The sequence below is a fragment of the Colias croceus genome, chromosome 14, assembly GCF_905220415.1.
Source record: "Colias croceus chromosome 14, ilColCroc2.1".
Lineage (NCBI taxonomy): Eukaryota > Metazoa > Arthropoda > Insecta > Lepidoptera > Pieridae > Colias > Colias croceus.
Genome location: NC_059550.1, coordinates 142,931 through 166,648, shown reverse-complemented (window position 1 = coordinate 166,648; position 23,718 = coordinate 142,931). Strand labels below are relative to the sequence as shown.

Sequence of the window (23,718 nt, the reverse complement as noted above, 5' to 3'; positions counted from 1 at the left end):
CACCACCAGCGCGTTGGTGAATGCGCTGGCCTATGTGTAGAGGCGACTTAAGAAAAACCCGCATAGTTCCCGTTTCCGTGTCCTATAGATTCCTATGTCCTTTCTTGGGTATCAAAATATCTCCATACCAAATTTCAGGGAAATTGGTTCAGTAGTTTAGGCGTGATTGAGTAACAGACAGACAGACAGAGTTACTTTCGCATTTATAATATTTAGTATGGATTGAATATTTCATTCAACTAGCAGCACTGCCTGATGACAATGGCACATTCAATGTCAATGTCAAGTCTGACACTTGAATTTTTCTTCCCTCCCTCGCCCCTCTGAAATTTCTCTTTCCGTAGATGTCAACCATGGCGGCCGGGGTAGGTCTTTGTGTTATCTTGGAATATCTTTACAATCTAATTGTTTTCTGCAAAACCATGAATAGGAAAATGTGGTCTTGTATTACTTTATTACACTGTGAGTTTATTTGTTTTAGGTACTTTACACTTATCCGGAAAACTTCCGTGCCTATAAGGCGTTGATCGCCGCACAGTACTCTGGAGCCGACGTAAAAGTTGCTCCTAACTTTGTGTTCGGAGAGACGAACAAGTCAGATGGTTTCCTGAAGAAGTTTCCGGCCGGTAAAGTGAGTGTACATTTAGTGCTAAGTGAAGTGATAGTGACCTGTGCACAGATGTTTTTGACGGTGACGTGTAATGTTTGCTGATAATTTTAGGTTCCTGCGTATGAAAGTGCTGATGGGAAAGTGTTCCTCACCGAGAGCAATGCCATCGCCTACTACGGTAAATATTTTATATCTTATTTACATTTTATCGGTGCCCATAACCTTAAAGCTGTTTACGTTTTTATTTATACTTAACGTATTGATGAAAGTATACAGAAAAGTATGATTTTACCATCAATTATTAGTCGATTAATTTATTACTGTATAGACCAGAAGAGCCTATACTTTTGTTTTATTTATGTATCTATTTTATTATAATTCACTTATCTCGTAAATGTATCACCTGACACAGCTGTTGGTAATGTTTCAATCTTGTATCATGTTAATCATACATATAGTGATTTTCAACATTTTTATCCTGTCATTTAAAATTAACTATAATGCACTATCCAAAATTTCCTCTTTCTTTTACTCTTGTGTAGGTTTTTTGAAAAATTATTTGTAAAAGAATGATGAACAGTCAATATTTAAAGATAAATGATGTTGTTGAAGCTAGGAAGTAAGGACAACATTTTAAAGATGACTCATGTTGTTCAAGGATACTCATAAATATCTGTGACACTTATTCCTTTTTTGGTTACATGAAGTCAATTTAAATATTTATTATTCATATACATTTTTCAGTGGCGAATGAAGCCCTCCGTGGGTCAGACCTGAAGTCACAAGCCGCAGTGTACCAATGGGCGTCATGGGCTGACAGTGAACTGCTTCCCGCCTCCTGCACCTGGGTGTTCCCCTACCTTGGCATCATGCAGTTCAACAAAGTGGTAAATACTTTATAAAGAACTAATTTATCAATTATGATGCATATATTTATAGCTGATATTGAAAATATTTGAATGTTAACTAGATAAATACAAAGGGTAGAAGTTATTGAGTGTTACAATAATTGATTTATTTACATTTTACAGATCTTAAAAATATTTGGATTCTAACCAAAACTGTGTATGAATTCAATAAATTATTCATTTGAATGTTTTATAGAATGTGGAGCGTGCAAAGAGTGATCTCTTGGCTGCTCTGAAGCTCCTGGACAGCCACCTGCTCACACGCACCTTCCTCGTCACGGAGCGTGTCACCCTGGCCGACATCATTGTGTTCTGCACACTTATTCACTCCTTCCAGGTAATATTCTTTATTATTGAATTTAAAGTTGTGTTAAATGATTTCCTCGTGATGAATATTTCATAATTGCAAATAATTTGTGAACAGCTGTTGAGCATAATATTATCATAATATGGAAAAGCTTTATATTAGTGATGCAACGAATACTACTTTTACGAATACGAATATCAAATCTACTATTCGGCGAATACGAATACGAATATCTCGCTTTGGAATAAAGACTTATTTTTTTAATGAATGTTTACTCTTCTAATAATTAAAATTTACAATAGGCAAATTTTTATTTAAAAAACATAAAATTCGAAGCTTTTCTGGTTTTAGGCGATTTTTTTCAGTCTGGATGTTTCCAGCCGTTGAAAAGTCTTTCCGAAGCGACTGTACATGGCTTCAGTGAAAATTCTTTTTGAGCGAGTTTTTCTGACTTGGAAAATGGACATCTTCTCGCCAAAAGGCCAGTGGATCAGCAGTCTCTGCACACGTCATATTTTTACGCGCGATTTTTAAATCTGTAGTAAATAGTTGCGTACAAAAATATCCGTTTTTAAATATTGGTATATTCGCCGAATACGAATATTCGGTAAATGTCTACTATTCGGCGAATACGAATATTCGTATTCGTATTCGTTGCATCACTACTTTATATGGTGTGATTCTATATGAAAATATATATTTTTTTATATAACATACATAGCTGTTAATCTTTGTACGATTACTATTAAAAGTTTTATAGCAGCTATAGCAATAATTGCATTCCTGCACTTTGTAAATAACTATTTTAAGTTCACTTTCATTATAAATTTAAGGTTCTAAGATATACTTATACAGTATACACTAATTAAATTAAAAATATAACTCCACAAACAAACACTAATACTATGAAATGCAATTCCAGCATGTCCTGGAGCCAAGCCTGCGCTCGTCCCTGGTGAACGTGCAGCGCTGGTTCGTGACGCTGGCCAACCAGCCGCAGGTGCTGCGCGTCACCGGAGCGCTGACGCTCTGCAGCGCTGCGCCCGTGTACGACCCAAAGAAGTACCAGGAGCTCACCAAGGATAAGAAGGTGAGATATTGAATACTAGCGGTTGTTGATGACCACAGAAAATAAATAGAATATTTATTACTGAACCAAGCATACAGTTTTTGTTGATATTTAGCACTATTTAAGCTGTTAACACCAAAATAAGTATAATTTGAGCCAATGTGCCCACACTAGACTCGGGGCTTATATCCAGCATATCTAATCTTGAGTATTGATGAGACTTTAAAAAGAAACTGGAGTTCGTTTTCATTTATCTGTAAAAAAGGAAAATTCATTTTGATATTCAATTATTTAGCATTCGAGAAAATGTTAAAATTCATAGATAAATTCGATCACAAGACAGGATTTGAACCCGCCTCATTATCGATTTTTTTCTATTTTAGCTTAAATCTAATGGTTCAAAATAAATATTTCAGCCAGAGGGAGCCAAAAAGGAGAAGAAGGAAAAGAAGGAACAGCCCAAGAAGGAGAAGGAAGTGAAAGAGCCTGAACCAGCCGATGATTTGGACGAGAAACCCAAAGAGTCCAAGGACCCATTCGACTCCATGCCCAAGGGGTGAGTCAGAAACATGCATCACTTAAGGATTATGAAATGTAATTTTAAAAAAAGGTTACATTATGCAATAAATTCAGTTTATAACAAAATTAATTAATTGATGTTAATAAGTCATCTATTCTTTGAAATCATTAAATATTGATTATTATAAGAGTAGTTCAATGTATAGGCTGTTAAATCTAATAATAATTTTATTACATTTCATCATTTAGAAAGTGATTATTTGATTGGACCTCCCTTTTTTATCATTTTTTTATTTAAAAAATAAATATCTGAGCAAAATCAGACAACAATAATTCCTATGCCATCGTCATTTAACAATACCACTTGTACATTGCAGTACATTCAACATGGATGACTTCAAGCGGTGCTACTCCAACGAGGATGAGTCTGTGTCCGTCCCCTACTTCTGGGAGAAGTTCGACCCCGAGAACTACTCCATCTGGTACGCCGAGTACAAGTACCCCGAGGAGCTCTCCAAGGTGTTCATGAGCTGTAACCTCATCACCGGTGCGTATATTTACTACATAACTAGCGGTCCGCCCCGGCTTCGCCCGTGGTACATATTAACGTTTTCTCTACATAAGAACCATCCTCGTACTTCAAGGAATATAATAAAAAAAGAATTATCGAAATCGGTTCAGCCGTTCTCGAGTTATGGAATTACAACGAAAAGTGGCATTGATTTTTATATATTAGATTTACTACATAATAATATGTAGTATATGTAATACTTATATACTTATTGTAATATAATTTATGAAAACGAAACTAGAAAGATAGAAAATTCATTTATTTGTGCCTATAGCATATTAACTACAGTTACCTATCTATACTAATATTATAAAGAGGAAAACTTTGTTTGTTTGATTGTAATGAATAGGCTCATAAACTACTGGACCGATTTTAAAAATTCTTTCACCATTCGAAAGCTACATTATCCACGAGTGATATATGCTATATATTATCACGCTAAGACCAACAGGAGCGGAGCCACGCGGGTGAAACCGCGCGGCACAGCTAGTTAAATAATAAAACAATTAAAATTAACTTTACAGTACAAAATTTTAGTATTGTATTAATTTATTTTTGTAATGCAATTTTTGAATATTTGAAAAAATATTTTGGCTGTGGCAAATAATAGATTGCATACCTACATATAAAAATGTATGTTGTTGGAATATTTTTAACCGACTTCAAAAAAAGGAGGAGGTTATCAATTCGGCCGGTATGTTTTTTTTGTATGTACACCGATTACTCCGAGGTTTCTGAACCGATTTACGTGATTCTTTTTTTGTTCGATGCGGGATGGTGTCGAATTGGTCCCATAAAAACTTTATTGGGATAGGCCCAGTAGTTATCATTTTAGGAGCATTTTTGTCTGTATTTCTAAATGTTGCAAGTGAAAGTTTGAAGTCGGTTGTTTTAATGCAGTTGTTGACTTGTTCTCAATAAATTTTAAACGGCACTACAAACACGACACTTTACATTCGCCACTTCATACATATTTCTAAATGCATGTTTAAATTTCAATCATTACTTACAGTATTTGACAGGATGAACAAATAATGTTTGAGGAAATAAAGGAGCTAGGAAAATTGTCGTGCAATATTAATCAATATTTAATCTATACATCTATACATATAATAAATCTGTAGAAGGGTCAATTCTGTACATTGAAAATATTGAAAAAATAACTAGCAGGGGGTGTTACTGGATCGATACCAAACCCGAATATGTGATTAAAAAAATTTTTGTCTGTCTGTCTGTCTGTCTGTCTGTCTGTCTGTCTGTCTGTCTGTATGTGAAGACATCACGTGAAAACTACCGGTTCGATTTCGATGAAACTTGGTATAATTATACCTTATTATCCTGGGCGTAAAATAGGATACTTTTTATCCTGGAAAAATACGTAGAAAAAAATTAATCTCAATTTTTCAGTTATCCATAGACGTTGTTCTGTAGTAGGTACCGCGAACACACGTTGCGTATTATTATAGACCTAGCCGTATTTGGGTCCAATAGATATTAATAAGATGTCATTGTCCGAGTTACTCAAAATGGAGAAATAAACCATCCACGCAAAGACCGACATCCGCGCGGACGGAGTCGCGGGCGGAAGCTAGTACATATAATAAATCTGTAGAAGGGTCAATTCTGTACATTGAAAATATTGAAAAAATAACTAGCAGGGGGTGTTACTGGATCGATACCAAACCCGAATATGTGATTAAAAAAATTTTTGTCTGTCTGTCTGTCTGTCTGTCTGTCTGTCTGTCTGTCTGTCTGTATGTGAAGACATCACGTGAAAACTACCGGTTCGATTTCGATGAAACTTGGTATAATTATACCTTATTATCCTGGGCGTAAAATAGGATACTTTTTATCCTGGAAAAATACGTAGAAAAAAATTAATCTCAATTTTTCAGTTATCCATAGACGTTGTTCTGTAGTAGGTACCGCGAACACACGTTGCGTATTATTATAGACCTAGCCGTATTTGGGTCCAATAGATATTAATAAGATGTCATTGTCCGAGTTACTCAAAATGGAGAAATAAACCATCCACGCAAAGACCGACATCCGCGCGGACGGAGTCGCGGGCGGAAGCTAGTACATATAATAAATCTGTAGAAGGGTCAATTCTGTACATTGAAAATATTGAAAAAATAACTAGCAGGGGGTGTTACTGGATCGATACCAAACCCAAATATGTGATTAAAAAAATTTTTGTCTGTCTGTCTGTATGTGAAGACATCACGTGAAAACTACCGGTTCGATTTCGATGAAACTTGGTATAATTATACCTTATTATCCTGGGCGTAAAATAGGCTACTGTTTATCCTGAAAAAATACGTAGAAAAAAAAATAATCTCAATTTTTTTTTTTTTTTTTTTTTAGTTATCCATAGACGTTGTTCTGTAGTAGGTACCGCGAACACACGTTGCGTATTATTATAGACCTAGCCGTATTTGGGTCCAATAGATATTTATAAGATGTCATTGTCCGAGTTACTCAAAATGGAGAAATAAACCATCCACGCAAAGACCGACATCCGCGCGGACGGAGTCGCGGGCGGAAGCTAGTAATTAATAATTCATTTATTTATTGTAACATCATTGGTCCACTTGTTAGTAACAATATTCTTATAACTATGTTAGTAACAATACATAAATATTTATCAATATGTTTTGTGTGTGGTTGCAGGCATGTTCCAGCGGCTGGACAAGATGCGCAAGCAGGCGTTCGCGTCGGTGTGTCTGTTCGGGTCGGACGACGACTCCAGCATCTCCGGCGTGTGGGTGTGGCGCGGCCACGAGCTCGCCTTCCCGCTCTCGCCCGACTGGCAGGTGAGCCCAGCACCGCGCCGAGCCGAGCGCCGTACCGAGCCCCGAGCCGATCACCGAACTTACGCGTCCACACTACACAGGCGCACACACGGCTAAGACAATTCGAGTGAATAGGTTCGACTATAATAATGGTAGACGCAGCTCGCGCTCTGCAATAGATGCGCACGCGTCTGTGAGCCTGTCTACGGATATTTCATAGGTACATAATATAGCACTTTGACTGACAGGCCAAGGCTGCTGCTGCTGCATGCTGCGATCGATTCGGCGGCTTCCACGACCCATAGCACGTAGCAAATATGATGTGCGGTTAAACAGCTTAATATAATTGAGATAATTAATTACTATGTAACAACTAAGTATTGCTATGTCAATCATATCAATATGATTTAAATAGCATTACTTAAATTTCCGTCGTATCAATCAATAATTGTGTATCTGTAATTGCAGATCGACTACGAGTCGTACGACTGGAAGAAGCTGGACCCGGCCAGCGAGGAGACCAAGAAGCTGGTCAACAACTACTTCTCGTGGACCGGCGCCGACGCCAAGGGCCGCAAGTTCAACCAGGGGAAGATCTTCAAGTGAACACCCCCCGCACCCCCAACACCCCCAACACCTCACACACCCCCACAGATGACTGCCGACGCTTTTGTATACTTTTATACGGTTTTATAGCGAGCCTCGAGTGTGCGATCAGGGAACATCGAAAATTTTATTCGTTTTGTATAAAGTGATTTAATCGCTAAATTAATTAATATAGCTCCAAATGTCTCCGATAGCATCTGCAATAATATTGGTGTGTTTATACAAGTTATAATTAATTCGAGTGGTCATCTTAACTTAAGTCGACAGTTTTGTAAAGTTATTTTAAATGATATTCTGCATTTATATACATATGTAAAACACAATTCTCAATTGTATGTGAAGCTAAGGAATAAAATTGTTTTCTATTTATTTGCTTCGTTTTATTTTACGATTTCTGGTTTCTACATAAAAACTAAAATTAACTGAAAAAGGTGCTGTATATAACAGTACCAAGTACTATGCAATTATAAAAATAGTATCGATTTAGGGTATTTTATTCAGTATATAGGTACATACTTAAAAATGTAAGTTCACTGAAAAAACGTATTTTAAGTGACATTTGAAAGGCCAATGAAAATTTGACGTTCCTATTATTACGGTGCATTTACATCAAACGCTTAAGGGTCAACTCACACCAAAAGAGCGTCGAAGCGCGGCGAAGCGGAGCGCAGTTTCCGTGTCATATGAATTTTAACTTTATTTTCATTACTATAATACTCATTATCGCATGAGAAGCTCGAACGAGTCGCGCGGATGCCCGCGGCGCCGCTGGAATTCCGTGGAATTCCAGCGGACGGACCGTGCGACTGCGCGAGAAGTCGCGGGAATTCCAGAGAATGCTCGAGCATTCGCGAGCGGCCGCTGGCAATATCCCGCCCCTCGCGCCCGCTCCCCGCACGCGTCTGTGCGCGCGAGCATTCGAACTGCGCAAAGAGCGACCCGTGAATTCATCGCGGGAAGGCGCGCGGATTCCCGCGACTGCTCGAGAAGTCGCTGGAATGCTCGAGAAGTCGCGGGCATCCGCTACTCCGCGCTTCGCCGCGCTGCGCTGCGCTTCGCCGCTCTTTTGGTGTGAGTTGACCCTAAGAGAGCAAGAGCATACTTTTGTGATCTTTAAGTGTAAACGAAAACTCTTATTCAGTGTTGTTCAGTATTAGAATATTGCATAGAATCTTCGAACGCACTAAGTACAATGAAAAAATGCTCTACACCTGTTTACACTAAAAGAATTGAAACGGGTTAGAATGAGCATTCGCTCGTTTGATGTAAATGCGCCGCGGCCGTTACGAATAGAGCGATTAATATTAATTATTTATATTGTAAAGGAATTTCAATAAAAAACAAGTTGGAAAGCAAAAATTTTTAATATATTTATATATTATCTCTTTAAATTTCAGACTTTTGCCTAATCTGCAGAATTAGTAACATTGGTACATACACGAAATCTTACACGAAATGCTTTAGATCAGTGACAATGAATCGCTGAGGTGCGCAACATTGTAGGACAGGACAGACCGGACTACTCGGGCTCTAATTCAATAATATACACTTTAATGCGAGCTTTTAGAATAATTATAATAATGGAAACTAAACTTACACTATTACATTTTGAATTTAGATCGAAATATATTTTAATTGCAAAATTTTTAATTAAAAAGCCAATGTATGCAACTATAGTCCTTTTCACCTAGGATGATTCCTGAGACCCTTTATTGTGTTCCGAATTACGTATTTTATGTTTAAAAAGCAAAAATAATTTTAATGCATAATATTTTTATTTTAAGGCAGCATTATTACCAAAAATATAAAAATGAAACATCATAAGCTACTAAAACAAAAACAGTATTGTTTAGTTTTATAACGAAAAATAAAATAAAATAACACAAAAAATTAATACCTACGCAATTCGTGTACATGAAATCGAACGTTGAAAAATTATAGAGTTGGAAACTAAGGTTGGAAAATCATGTAATCGACGCCCATCTTGTGATCAATCGCGTCAATCGTCTGTATGAGTCCGTCAGCTTTGTAGCATTTTTATATTGATACCACAGATTGATACTTTACGCGGTATTCTGTTAATATTATAACTAATTGTTATTGTTCACTTTATGTCTCTGTTGTTTGCTAAGATTCCTTAGGTAGTTAATTGTTGGCGAAATGCCGAAATAACTGATTTTGGTCCTTTAATCAAATCGATTTCATTTCCATATAAAATATTATCGACTATCGGAAAAAATTGATACGATTTCAGTAAAGGCAATCTCCACACGTGTCAACAATCGATATGTCACAGGAATCATCTTAGGTGAAAAGGACTACTTTAAGGACTACTTAAAGGAAATGTAAAGCTAATTACATAATATTAATAATAATAACTAAACTCGAATTAACGATAATGAACAAGTGAAGGCGAATTTAATACAATTTTAACACTTGGCAGTTTTATTGCTTTTTTGATTAGCTAGTCGTCAATAATTGGTAAAAACTACCTATGAGCGTGCGGAAAGTAGTTTAATAAAAACTCGCATTAAATGGTACTTCGCTATGAGTGACTAGTGACTCAATTCCGTCATATTGTTGTTTATAATTTACGGTTCTAGGTTCTTATTCAAATTGTTTTTACATCTATTTGATATTCGATTCACGCTCCAATAGGACAAGATAAGGCCAAACTATTTATACGACTTTCTTACAATGTTATAATAAGCTAACAAGATCCGCAAAAGCTTACAAATGTAGTTGTGAATTTCTGCAAAAGTATAGCAAAAGATTTTGAAAGTATAAATAATTTCATACGAGACATCACAATATGGGGGTGACAACAACTTCTAATTATATAATTTCAGCAAGGTTTCGTTTACTTTTTAAAATTTTCGATTAAGCATTCACAAATCACATGTAACTAATATTAAATTTCCTTTTAATAAAATCACAGAGTTGAAAGGATCGAAACAGTTAAAATAACCGGTGTTTGTTATTTTATAAAATGAATAAATAAAGATTTCTTTTAGGGGTATCCAACATTTATAATAACAATTTGATATAAGTAGAAACACCTATTATAAAAGTTCGATACTAGTTTCATCTGACAAAAAAAATCAAACGAAATTTAGTGTTTACAAACAGCTAATTAGTCTTCAAAAGCAGCAATGATTAATTAGATTGAGCCAGATTAAACTACGATAAAATTTGTCCCAATCGGCAAAACAACTGCGCAACTAAAATTGAAAACATTACAAACTGCGGCTTCTCATTTCGCACAGATGAGATGATTCTATGATACGCAAGGAGGGCGCCACTAGCGCTCCGCAAACAACCGACCGGTTAGAAATGATTGAGCTAATATATTTGATATAATCTTATGATATTTATAACATCTACAATAACGAATAAAATACAATAAGTTGAAAGTTTTATACAAAAAGTGAAAGACGAATGACGAGATTCAATAAAATCTCACGACGACTCCGCCATTTCTATACCGGAACGGTGACTAAAGATTTGCTAATTCGCACAATCGAAATAATATCTAACATTAATAAACATCGAAAATGCAAGGTCAACGGTAGCTAATAGGAGTTACAAACGACGCTATAAATATAATATTATATATCTAACGGGTAAATTTACATCTTAAAAATGATAACATCTCAGTTTGAGTCAATAGAGAATATTTATAAAAGTTTAAACTCTCAGTAGAAGTAAAAACGCGTTTTCTCGTTCGTGGAAGGCGTGTGCGCTCGCCTGTGGTCATTGCGGCCGGCCCTGCAATCATGAATAAAGATATTATAATTATTAAAGTGGACTGGATGGATGAAATTGGTTTCCACAAAAAAAGCTTTGTCACAGTCATAGATATTATAAGCTCACCATATCATCATGGTTGTGTAAGTCGAGGTCGGCGGTGAAGGGAGCGATGTGCACGTTCACCTGCACGCCCTCGCCGCACTCCAGCGACGACGAGCTGCCCGACAGAAAGAACATGGTTGTTATAGCTTATTTTCTAGAATAATATTTCATGGACAATAAAAATGTTACAAAAGTCTATCTTTTAAGCTTTCACAGCTTATCATCACCATTTGGATGAAATCTCTGGGCTGTTGAATAAGATAAACACTTTTTACAAAACGATAATATCTGTCCGCATATGACACAAAACACAGGCACAGCAAGTATATATTTTGTACCTATAAAGCTAACACTGAAGTAATTTGTTACAACTGACTTTTGCAAAACTTTTGTTACTGGCATTTGTTCACGATGCGCATTGGTTATACCTGACGGTCATCTGTTGCGCGTCGTCGAGCAGCGGCAGCTCGTCGTCGGGCGGCGCGTGCGCGTGGCACTCGCAGCGGCAGTGCTCGGGCGGCGCGTAGGTGAGCGCGGGCGAGCGCGCGCGCGCCGGCAGCGTCTGGATGCGCTTCGGCTGCTTGCGCCGCTCCGGCACTTCCGAGAAGTCGATCCACTCGGCTTTGCGGCTCTCGCTCACTGAAACGTTTCGTTTTGGGTGCATTTAAGATATTAGTACCTATAAATTATTATACACCAGAGTACTTAGAAGCCTTTAAAAATAATAAAAAGTGAAAAAAATCCCAGTAGGATGAAACCCATTAGAAAAGGAGGAAAATATGATAAAAATGTAAGGAAAAATAAATTACAGTCAATCCGAGTTCGGGAAGTGGGAGGAGGGGAGTTTTGAAGAGAAAAAAATGGTCTCTCTCGATTTCCGACAAAACTACAAGTCCTACGGAAAAAAGTTCAATGGCAAAGTTGTAGGTAATAAAGAGATCTACAAGTTTTGTATTCGCAATTTTTTCACATAACGTCAAAATGTAGGTGAAAAATTCAATTAAACCAAGTTTATGGTTACAAAAATCTTTGCACAATACACATCTTTAAACAAAAGCTTGATTTTAATAAACTTTATTTTATTTGTAAGTATTTTAAGTTTATGTATATTTAATATTATAATTAGGTCGAAAGGTATCTCCATATACAGGGTGTAATCGTTAAGTGAGCACAGGATTCCGTAACTATTACAGATATCAAAAAACTTTAAACTGATATCGAAAGTATGAGTAGAAGTATGATCTAGAGTAAAATGGCCATAGTAAATTTTTAAAAATAAAACGAGTTATATCTAAAAAATTAACTTGAAACCCTCCCATACATTTAGTATGAGATACGAATATCCCATGAACATGGGTTGATCCAAAAGTAATGATAATCAATATTAAAAAGGTCATTACAGTTATAATAATTATGTAGTTCTCTAGATAGTCTTCTAACTAGAAAATATACTTCAATTATTTTTCACTTCGCTGTCGTCTTAAAATAATTTATTGCTAAGAAAGTGTTTCTTGTGCCGAGGAAAGAGATAAAAGTAAATAGGAGCTAGATCTAAAAAATAGGGTAATTGTTCAAGCATTTGGAATGCCGATTTTTGAATGGCAGCCATCGCAACTGACGCTTTGTGACCTGGTGCGTTGTCTTGGTGAAACAGCGTTCAGGTCCACAGTTTGCCATGTCTCTTTTCTTACTAACCTACCGCAATCTTTTAATTTGGTCTGTTTAGTAAGAGCCCAATAAAGTGGCTACCTTTTTAAAATATTCCACCATAATTATTCCTTCAGCGTCCCAAAAAACTACCGCTTTAATCTAACCTACTGATTTTCACTTTGAATTTCTTCATCGTCACTTTGGAAGCTCGCATCCAGGACATTGATTGTTTTTTGGTTTCAGTATAAACATGGTGAACTTGGGTAACGTCCATGATCACAAAACGTGACAAAAAATTATCCTGATATCATTAAAAATTTAGAAATTTACCCTCTACATGTCGAATCGTTGTTTCTTCTTTTCGTCGGGAAACAGTCTGGCACGCACGGTTCACATTCAAATTAATGTAAATAATTGGAAACGTGGCCTGTTGATATGATTTTTTTGTGATTACTTAGTGAATACATGAGCAAGCAAAAAACATTTATTTTATATTTTTATGTGCACAGGAAATACCCAATTATCATTAGTTTTGGATCAACCTAGTACATTTAATATGAAAGATTTTAGCTTTTTCTTTCTTTTTTTGGTTTTCTGCTATAATTACTTCGTAAATTTGAAGGGAAGTTCATTTAGAAACTGTAAATAGAGCTCCTCATTGTATTGCACAATGAGGACATCACTTCGAAAATCTGCTATGAATACAAAATGTATGGGAAATAAAATGTATGGGAGCGTTTAATGTAACATTTTTGGATATTTCTCGTTTTATTTTTAAAAATGTATTATGGCCATTTTACTCATTAGATTAAGTACTTTCGATATCAGTTTAAAGTTTTTTGGTATCTGCAATAGTTACGGAATACACGCTTGTGCACACTTAACGATTACACCCTGTATATGTACATAATATTATGCACTATTTGATATAATAATATGTTATGCAGTGTCGAAGAACTGATGCGCAGAATCATTATTTTCAATCACATATCACAACAATAATTATTTATGAAGGTACCTTCGCTGCCGCTCCTAGTGCGCGTGCGCTCGGACGGCGGCGGCGCGGCGGAGGCGGAGGCGGCGCGCGGGCGGCGCGGCAGCTGGATGCGCAGGCGCTCGTGCGGCGCGTCGCGCGGCGCGGCGCTGGGCGCGGCCACCCGCCCCAGCGTGCTCACCGCGTTGTGCGTGGCGCGCGGCCGCTGCACGCCGGCCACGCGCACGCCGCCGCGCTCGCGCACGGGCACGATGGGCACGCCCAGCGAGCGCTCCTGCGGCAGCGTGGTCGGCACGTACGGCAGCTCCTCGAACGACTCCTGCACCACGAGCCCGCGCCGCTCCACGTCGCTGCCGCCGCGCGCCAGCACCTCCGACCCGCCCTCCGACTCGGACGAGTCCCGGCCGGTGTCTTGCGGCGTGCCCGGCGCCGAGCGCTCCGCTTCTATGGCGCTCTCGATACTGGACACTTTTTCTATTTTTGGTTCTTCTTCCCTTTGCGTCATCTCTTTGATCCCGTTCATGCCGATTTCGACGTTCGCGGTAGTGATTTCCGTCTCTCTGACGATGGGTCGCATCTCCTCGCTGTCCGGAAAGCTCGGGATCGATTCTGATATTTCGCTAGTGACGCTCGGCGTTTTCGTTATGCTAAATTGTGTACTAAAAACTTGTTCCCTGCTCCCGACGTGCGTGGTAAAAATGATTCGCTCCTTGCGCTTCGCTCGAGCAGAATTCGGTGTCGGAGCGTTTCCCACTGGAGACTCATCGGGTAAGTAGTTAGTTGTAGGTTTTGTGATATTTTCTGGAACATTACTAACTTTGGCTTCGAGTGAGCGTTTATCCTCTTTCGGTGTCACGATCGGTGTCTGCGTTACGGCAGTCGGTGGTACTGTTTCAATCTCTGGAGATCTAGAAATACTAGGAGTCTTTTCTGTGGGGGAATGTAATGGAATAATGATACTTCCATCCGGTAAAACAGTTCTCTGTGTCGGTTTTGGCAAGGGTGCCGATGCGGCTGAAACAGGCCGCTCTGGCATGCATCTCACTTGCGGAGCAGAAGAGGGTCGCGGAACGTCGCGCGAAGGAGGCTCTATCTTGTCACTGGCCGTATCTAATTCATCGGGCGGTGTGCGTAAAGGAATGTGAATTATACCGTCTTTCGACTCTTCATAATATTTTAGCCGCTCAGTGCGTTGTCGGTCGACTGGTGTTTGGGGAAACTGTCGTTGGGTCTGTACAATCGGTGAGCCGTCTCTGGAACTCGGCGAAGGAGATGTTGCACTCTTTCTAGGTGTTTTAAAAAGGGATAAAACTGAACCTTTTATTTTCGCAGCGGAAGTTGGAGTAACCGATCGATCTCTGCTTTTACTTCGAGATCGACCTTCGTTTAGACTCTTTTTTCTTTTTAATGCATCCGATGGAGAATCGGGAGAGGCTATAGTTTCGCGAGATTTAAATAAAGAACAAAATGATGATTTACGAGATACAGGTACGCCACTAGGAGACGGCGTACGGCTGTCGCGGGGCCGTCGCGCCGTCAGCGGACTCACTGATATTTCATTCGCACGTAATGTTTGAACGCAATTATCGTTTAACTCTAAAGTGACCGGCTTGCGAGCCGGCTCCCCGCTTATTACAGTTCGTTCACTTTCATCGTCATCATCTTCATATTCGTCGTCCGGTTTGAGTTTAATGCGAATAATATCCTTTGATCGATTAGAGGTCTTGTAAACTTCAGGTTGAGAATGTTCACGTCGTTCTTTCGACCGAGCTTTACGTTGTTCGACTCGCGCGCGATTTCTCGTTTCCTTCAACCGTTTCTCTTCATCAGCTGGAACAGTTGAAGGTTGAGTGTCTGGCGTCTGTTTCGGTATCGCACCTGAAGACACCGTCGACGTCAATGCGATCGTCGGTGCAGGAGTGGGCGTTGGTGTAGGGGTGGGGGTTGGAGTCGTGGGAGGTGGAACTGGAGAAACGACACGCGCCGTGCTACTAGTTGACCTCGCGCTTGAACTCTCTACTGTTACTTCCGTCCGTACCTCGCGACGATCGCGCGCATCTACAGGTGGCGCCGGTAAAACGGAGGCTTCCGTCGATAATTTTGCAATCTCTAGCAATCTCTCTTCTACCGCAGCTGCACAAATTTCAGGGTCCGTTTCGATCGGTTTCGGGCCACAGAAAGATGTTTCGAGTAACATTTTATGCGGGGAAGGGGAGCGCGACACGCCCGATACGACAGAAAGTCGAGATACGCGACTCGCATGACTGAATCCTGATAGAGCTGAGTGTGCCGAACATTGAGAGCCGACGCTCGACAGCCGGCTAGTTCGACCGGAGACCGCCAGGAGCGCCGTTTCTGAACCTTGGCTATCTTTTCGCGAATGTCGCCGCGACGGAGGGGCGGTGGTGGGAGCGCGAATTTCCCCATTTCCATTTCCGGGGGCGCCTTCCAAGAAGGCGAGTTCCTCGGTGGACGAACGCAGGTCGAGAGCTCCGTCCTCGCGGAAACCGAGTTCTAATTTGGCGCGGGCTTCCTCCCCCGAGCCGGTGCCCGCGAACAGAGCCAGCTCCGGCGAGCTGTCGCGCGAGTCGTGGTGGCTGGAGCTGGAGGCGCGCGAGATGTCGATGCGCGGCGCGACGGGCGCGGTCAGCACCGCGGCGTGCACGGCGGGCGACGAGTGGGAGCGCGCGCGCTGCTCGGGCGGTGCGAGCGCTGAGCCTGACGGACCCGCCTCCTCCGCGACTGTGCTGCTCGAACACGCGGGATCCTCGCGAATTTCTGGCAGACGAAACGTTTGTTTTGTTTCTGGACTCGACTGAAATATAAAAGAAGTGATAAATTATAGTTTGAGTCATAAGTTCGCAAACTTCAGCCACATGAATGGATATAAAAATAAATTTTTAGATTATGTATTAAATTTTGTTTGTGTGACTAGATAGATAGGAATAAAGCATAAAAGCGTTTAATCATAAAAGCGACTGTTAACTGTTAGTAAATTCTATTGTTTCCTATTCACAAAGACTGACATACGAATTAATTATTCACAATCAGAGGCGGCTCGTGACAAAATTGTATGGGTGTTCACTTGAAATAAAACAACGAAAATACAGTAGCGTTAGCAGGATAATTTATTACAAAAAAATGAGCATCACATTATAAATCCATACTAATATTATAAATGCGAAAGTAACTCTATCTGTCTGTCTGTTACTCAATCACGCCTAAACTACTGAACCAATTTGCATGAAATTTGGTATGGAGATATTTTGATACCCGAGTAAGGACATAGGCTACCTTTTATTGCGAAATATGTACCACGAAAGTGTGTTTATTCGTTTTAATGTGACATGGCCATGGATAACGAAATTAATAATTTACGGCGATATGCCCAGTGGTGGGCTACGTGGCTAGTTTTGGAGGGATTTGTTATAAAATCAAACTAAAATGTACACTAATTAATTTATTAATAAAATCACTACTTGTTACTGTTTAATTGTTACTGTTATTGTTAATTGTTATACTATATGTTAATTATTCTGTTAAATAAATGTTATAATTATGTAATATGTTTAATGTTAAAATGTTACGCGTCGCGACGGTAATATGTTATTTTGTGGACTAAATTAATTTATGTTAAACGCCGCCCGCGATACCTAGTATTGCTGACTAGTCACTAGGGTGTTCGGTGGTCGTTGCACCGAACAAATAATAATTCCATAATTGCAGGGCCCTGGTGAAAGCGCCCAACGACTGGGCGAGTTTATACGTTCGCTAACTATGCAGATACTGAGCCATACTGCGCACGCGCGGCCTGTAGATAAAGAGCATAGCGTACGGGATGTGGGTGGGAATAGGGTAGTTGGTAGTACTTTAATCAGTCGTAAAAATTTCCAATGTTAGGAAGATTAGAAAAATGATTTTAACAATAGTTAGGGAAATTTCGATTGACAGAAAAATTACGATAAGTCAGGAAAAATTTCTATAAGACAGGAAAATTTCCATAAGTCGGGAAAATTTCTATAAGCTGGAAAATTTCCATAAGAAAGGAAAATTTCTATACGCCAGGAAAATTTTTATAAACAAGGAAAATTTTTATACGTCAGGAAAATTTATATAGAAAAGGAAAATTTGTATAAGTCAGGAAAATGTTTATAAGCCAGGAAAATTTCTATACGCCAGGAAAATTTCTATACGTCAGGAAAATTTCTATACGCCAGGAAAAATCCATAAGTCGGGAAAATTACGATAAGTCAGGAAAATTTTTTATAAGTCAGGAAAATGTTTATAAGCCAGGAAAATTTCTATACGCCAGGAAAATTTCTACACGCGAAGAAAATTTCTATACGCTAGGGAAAATCCATAAGTCGCGAAAATTACGATAAGTCGGGAAAATTTCTATAAGGAAAATTTCCATAAGTCCGGAAAATTTCTATACGGAAGGAAAATTTGTATAAGTCAGCAAAAATTATATACGCCACGAAAATTTCTATAAGCTGGAAAATTTATATAGATAAGGAAAATTTGTATAAGTCAGGAGAATGTTTATTAGCCAGGAAAAAGCAAGGAACCTAACTGGTATACCTAAAGTTGGAAATTTTGAAAAAACTTCATTTTGGCGGCAAGAGATGAAACATGTGCCAATCGATAGTACATCAAAATACAAATAGGAAATACTCTTTGGTAAAATGTCGTAATTGATACGGTTTCGGAATAAATAAGGGTTAAAAAAAATATTTTTTTTTTCAGTTTTTTGAATTATTTGTTACTTCTTACACTTAAAGGTTAAAACAAAGCATATAAAACTTCTAATTTGTAAAAAAAGGGTTTTAAAATGTTGCATTACTATCTAAACCAAAGTAATAAACCAACTTTGGGCTAGGGGTAGGGATACGCACGTGCGGTGCGTCACTTATTACAAATTAGAAGTTGTATATGCTTTGTCTTAACGTTTAAGTGTAAGAAGTAACAAATAATTCAAAAAACTAAAAAGAAAAATTTTTTTTTAAACTCTTATTTATTCCGAAACCGTATCAATTACGACATTTTACCAAAGAGTATTTCCTATTTGTATTTTGATGTACTATCGATTGGCACATGTTTCATCTCTTGCCGCCAAAATGACTTTTTTTTTTATCGCAAATTGGTAGGTATACCAGGCTTCATACTAAAATGTCCCATGCTCTTTCTATACGTGAGGTAAATTTCTATACGCCAGTAAAAATCCATAAGTCGGGAAAATTACGATAAGTCGGGACAATTTCTATAAGGACCATAAGCCTGGAAAATTTCTATACGTTAGGCAAAATTCCATAAGTCGGGAAAATTTTTATAAGTCAGGAAAATTTCCAAAGTTGTGAAAATTTCTATACGTGAGGAAAATTTCAATAAGCCGGGTAAATTTCTGTCCGTCAGGAAAAATTGTATAAGCCAGGAAAATTTCTATATGTTCGGAAAATTTCTATACGACAGGAAAAATTTTATTAGCCATGAAAATTTCTATACGCGAGGAAAATTTCTATACGCCAGGAATATTCCATAAGTCGCGAAAATTACGATAAGTCGTGAAAAGGGGTTTGAAACTTTTTGTATGGACGCTGGCATATCGACCCGTCGCCATTTTTATTTTTTTTCAAAATCGCGGCGCACGATTAAAGTGGTATGTATGGATAGAGGACACATAGACGAACAAAAAATGTCTCATAACATAGTACCCTAAAGCGTCACATTACCGAGATATTTGGAGGTAAATATTCACTTATGAGTACGACAAACACTAAAAATAGACTTATTACGTGTCTATATGCATAATATTATCTCCAAATAATCACTCCCAGGTAGATTATTATTATTACAGGAAGAAAGTAGGTATTCATTACATTACTTACATTTAAATGTAATGTATGTATGTTTTTATGTAATGAATCATTGAATCTACCTACTTTCTTCCAATAAACTTATATTTACCTCCAAATATCTCGGTAATGTGACGCTTTAGGGTACTATGTTATTAGACATTTTTTGTTTGTCTATGTATCCTCTATCCATACATACCACTTTAATCGTGCGCCGCGATTTCGAAAAAAAATCAAAATGGCGGCGGGTTTGATATGCCAGAAAGTTTCAATGCCCTTTCTATAAGGAAAATTTCCATAAGTCCGGAAAATTTCTTTAAGGAAGGAAAATTCCATAAGTCAGCAAAAATTATATACGCCAGGAAAATTTCTATAAGCTGGAAAATTTCCCCAAGAAAGGAAAATTGTATACGCCAGGAAAATTTCTATAAACAAGGAAAATTTCCATATGTCAGGAAAATTTCTATTAGACAGGAAAAATTCTATTAGCCATGAAAATTTCTATACGCGAGGAAAATTTCTATACGCCAGGAAAAATTCATAAGTCGGGAAAATTTCGATAAGACAGGAGAATTTCTATGAGGATGTGTGTGTGTGTGTGTGTTTGCTACTCTTTCACGCAAATATTACTGAACCGATTACAATGAAATTTAGCACACATATAGAAGGTAACTTGGATTAACACATACTTAGGGTAGGTTTTATCCTGGAAATCCCACGGGAACGGGAACTATGCGGGTTTTCCTTTGTAAACGCGGTCGAAGCCGCGGGCGGAAATCTAGTGTCTATATAAACCCTAAAAATTATAAAGTATTTCAAAACGAATTCAATTATTATTTAGCAAAATTAGAAAATCCCCGAATTAGCATTCATATATGCATATAGGAGTGGCCACGTCGCACGCAATTGCTGCTGTTATTGTAGATGCTGCTGTTATGCGATGCGCAACATCGCTTGAGAGCGGCGCTCCGAAAATGGCTATTTTTCTATAGTAAATCTTTTGTTTCATGCGCAGGACCTGTGGCGAAATTTCTCTTTCACTCTTTGGATTTCGTATGTAGGCAATGTACTGAATGTTGTTTCATAGGAGCGCAATCGAGAGCGCTCCATAAGCTCCTTTTCGCGCGTTACTTATTAAATGAACAAGAGTGTATGTATAAATGTATTTTATTTGTAATGCGTAAAGGTACTTATTTTATTGATATTAGTATTGGAGTTTTTTACGATAGATTTTAAATAATGAGCAGGTATAACTTTATTATAATTATTTATGGGAATTCACTGCACCAGCGCTCCTGAGGACGAGCCGCCTCTGTTCACAATGATATTGTTTTGTCATTTATCAAGATCACAAAGAGAAAGCTTTCCTTTTTTTAAGGATAGAATGTCATAACAATTTGATTCGTTTAATAATATCAGTTCGACACTTGGTTCCATCGAGTTCTTGTTTGGTTTGTATAGAGGAACATGTAGAGGCACCTCATCAGAGACGTCGTGGTCGAAGGAGGCGATGGGCGCGGGGCCGCGGCGCTGCCGGCGCTCACCACTCGCCGCCATGCGCCCGCCGCCCGCCGGCGACCGACCTGCACTCGACGCCTGCCTCTACGTGCTACGGCCTACGGGCTCTTCACTCTGACATGCTAGCTGATAGGACAAGGTTATGTCAATGTTACTTACTTTACTTAGATGCTGTAACGATTGATGACATAAGAAATAAGCAGGCAAAGTTTATGGAGACGGTAGGTAATGCATTTATTATTTACTACATATTATTAATTAGCTTGAGAAAATCAAATATTATCCTTGATCTATTTTTTTAATAATCATAGATCCAATAAGTTACATAAATCTTAAGCATAAGAATATTAACTTGATTCATTACTTATGTATTTTCGAGAGAATGTGTAACGTTTCATTACGATTTCTTTTTTTACGACCTTCACGAATAATTACCAGGTAATTAGTTACTACTGTTCTCTGTCACTGAATTCAATATGCACTTATAGTTATTAAAGAAATAGGTAGTTACACTACACACCTACTAATTTATTAATTGAAGGTCAATAATTATACGCTGATCATATAAAAGTGTATATTTTCCGAAGATTATTTTCATTTTATCACATCACTCCAATGGTATTCGAGCTTTAATACGGAATGCGAATCGAACAGAAGCGAACATAACAGTGCAACAGGATTAAATGTTAATAGATCACGGGAGTAGGTTAATAGGTTATCCGCGCTGGGGTGACGGGTTCAATGACACAAGGCTCGCACTCTAATCACCTGTAAGCTGCTGCACCTGGCCGCTCGGGGTATCGATAAAACACACCTTCACACCTCAAATTCGTCTCCTGGCACGGATTCACATCGATTATGTATTTTTAGAACTGGAGGGTTCCGCGTTGGATCGCTCGCGGCGCGGCGGTCGGCTGGAGGGTGGTGCGCGGCGGGTCGCGGCGGGTCGCGGTGGTCGCGCGCTGGTCGCGGTGGAGGCCGGTGGCAGGCGCCAGCAGCCCTGTGTCGCTGGCCGAGAGCTCGCCCGCCCACCGTCTACTCGCTGCCGCGGCACGCAGGCGCGCAGCCGAGCCGCACGCATGCGTTCAGCGTTGCACCAAGCTGTCTTTTATTGAGATTCGGGTTGCCATTGTGGAAATTAATAAAAAATAAACATTTTTAAGTACATATCCTATTATTTTCTTATATCTACCATAATTTAATTTAGTATAAAAATCTCAATATTTACTATTTAATTTGTTAATCAATAAAAAAATATCCAGTAGATTGGCAGAGAATACATAAATAACAAATGACATAACAAATTAAAAAAAACCTTCGTGAAACTATGAAAAAATAGGTAGTTAAGTAGGTAAAATTTTAAAACATGGCAGAGCTCTTAAAATTTTTAAGAGATCATTGAGTTGATTATATTGCAAATATTACCTAGGTACCACTAAATATTCGTACATATAAATCGAGATAGATAGATCATGTAAGTAGCACATATTTTTTTTTCAAAACATTTTAAAATGTTATCCTCGGAAAACAGATGAATTTACTATACCTACCTAAGTACAAGTAGGTACAGAAGCAATTTTTGCTGTTTTTATATGTGTAACATTCATACATATATATTATACTTTTTAATTTTTATAACAATATTGAATCACATTGTAGAATAGCATTATAGAGTATTGGCAAGGAGATAACAATCAAATTGCTATGCACCTCTATTGCCGACCCCAATCGCGCGTTATATAAACGGCTCGGCCGTGAATACATTTCCATTTATCAAATAATTATATGAATATTTTATAGAATATTGCGTAATGTAAGCTTCGAATATCTATGATAGTATAGCGTGTATACAATAGGTAGGTAGCACATAACACGCTAGCGAAGAGGCTATCTAAAATTTGTGTAAATACATCTTGTGATCGACGGGAATAGTCTTTTGAAAAAAAAATTTCAACATAACATCAAATTTGGTAGTCAATATAGTACACTAAACTGTTCGACCAATTTTCATAAAGCTCTACAATCTATAACCTATCCATCCACCCATCGCATCGTCATCGGCGAAATTTCTTCTTTCATCGTTCGTTTCAATTTGTACCAAAGAAAAATTACCTCATTGTCTTTGAAAGCACACTTAATATGCATGAATCCAAATAGGTACTTATTTATTTTACAGATCTATATAATAATATTATGTCTGACAACATACGTGAGGGGAATGTATAAAAATAAAGTACGAAATCTAATATCTATGTCGCAGTCATCTGGTTGAATGTGCTATTTGATTGAGTGACTATAGTGCGTTCAGTGACGCAAGTGCTTTGTTATCTGTATGAAAAATAGAAAAAGTTAAGTACATTATTACAAACAGATTTTTCAAAAATAGACTGGTGAAACAATTTTATGACATTGAAGAATTTATGACTTTGAAGTAGTGTAAACTGAATTGTGTGTGATATAATCGTGT

The 23,718-nt window shown here is 38.3% G+C and overlaps 2 protein-coding genes across 2 annotated transcripts; one reads left to right on the top strand and one right to left on the bottom strand.

Moving 5' to 3' along the window:
- The first annotated feature begins 250 nt into the window (after window positions 1–250).
- LOC123697340 (elongation factor 1-gamma) lies at window positions 251–7,754 on the top strand. The gene is made up of 10 exons (XM_045643815.1): window positions 251–365; window positions 482–631; window positions 722–788; window positions 1,355–1,497; window positions 1,715–1,855; window positions 2,748–2,915; window positions 3,311–3,450; window positions 3,791–3,960; window positions 6,658–6,800; window positions 7,248–7,754. The coding sequence occupies exons 1-10, from the start codon at window positions 345–347 to the stop codon at window positions 7,383–7,385; spliced, it is 1,281 nt and encodes a 426-aa protein (XP_045499771.1). The 5' UTR covers window positions 251–344; the 3' UTR covers window positions 7,386–7,754.
- A 1,592-nt stretch (window positions 7,755–9,346) lies between these two features.
- Window positions 9,347–22,262, bottom strand: LOC123697532 (mucin-5AC-like). The gene is made up of 6 exons (XM_045644078.1): window positions 22,020–22,262; window positions 21,213–21,377; window positions 13,906–16,696; window positions 11,666–11,876; window positions 11,259–11,352; window positions 9,347–11,153 (listed from the first exon to the last, which is right to left on the bottom strand). Exons 2-6 carry the CDS (start codon window positions 21,288–21,290, stop codon window positions 11,139–11,141), a joined length of 3,189 nt encoding a protein of 1,062 aa, XP_045500034.1. The 5' UTR covers window positions 21,291–21,377; window positions 22,020–22,262; the 3' UTR covers window positions 9,347–11,138.
- Window positions 22,263–23,718: the final 1,456 nt, after the last annotated feature.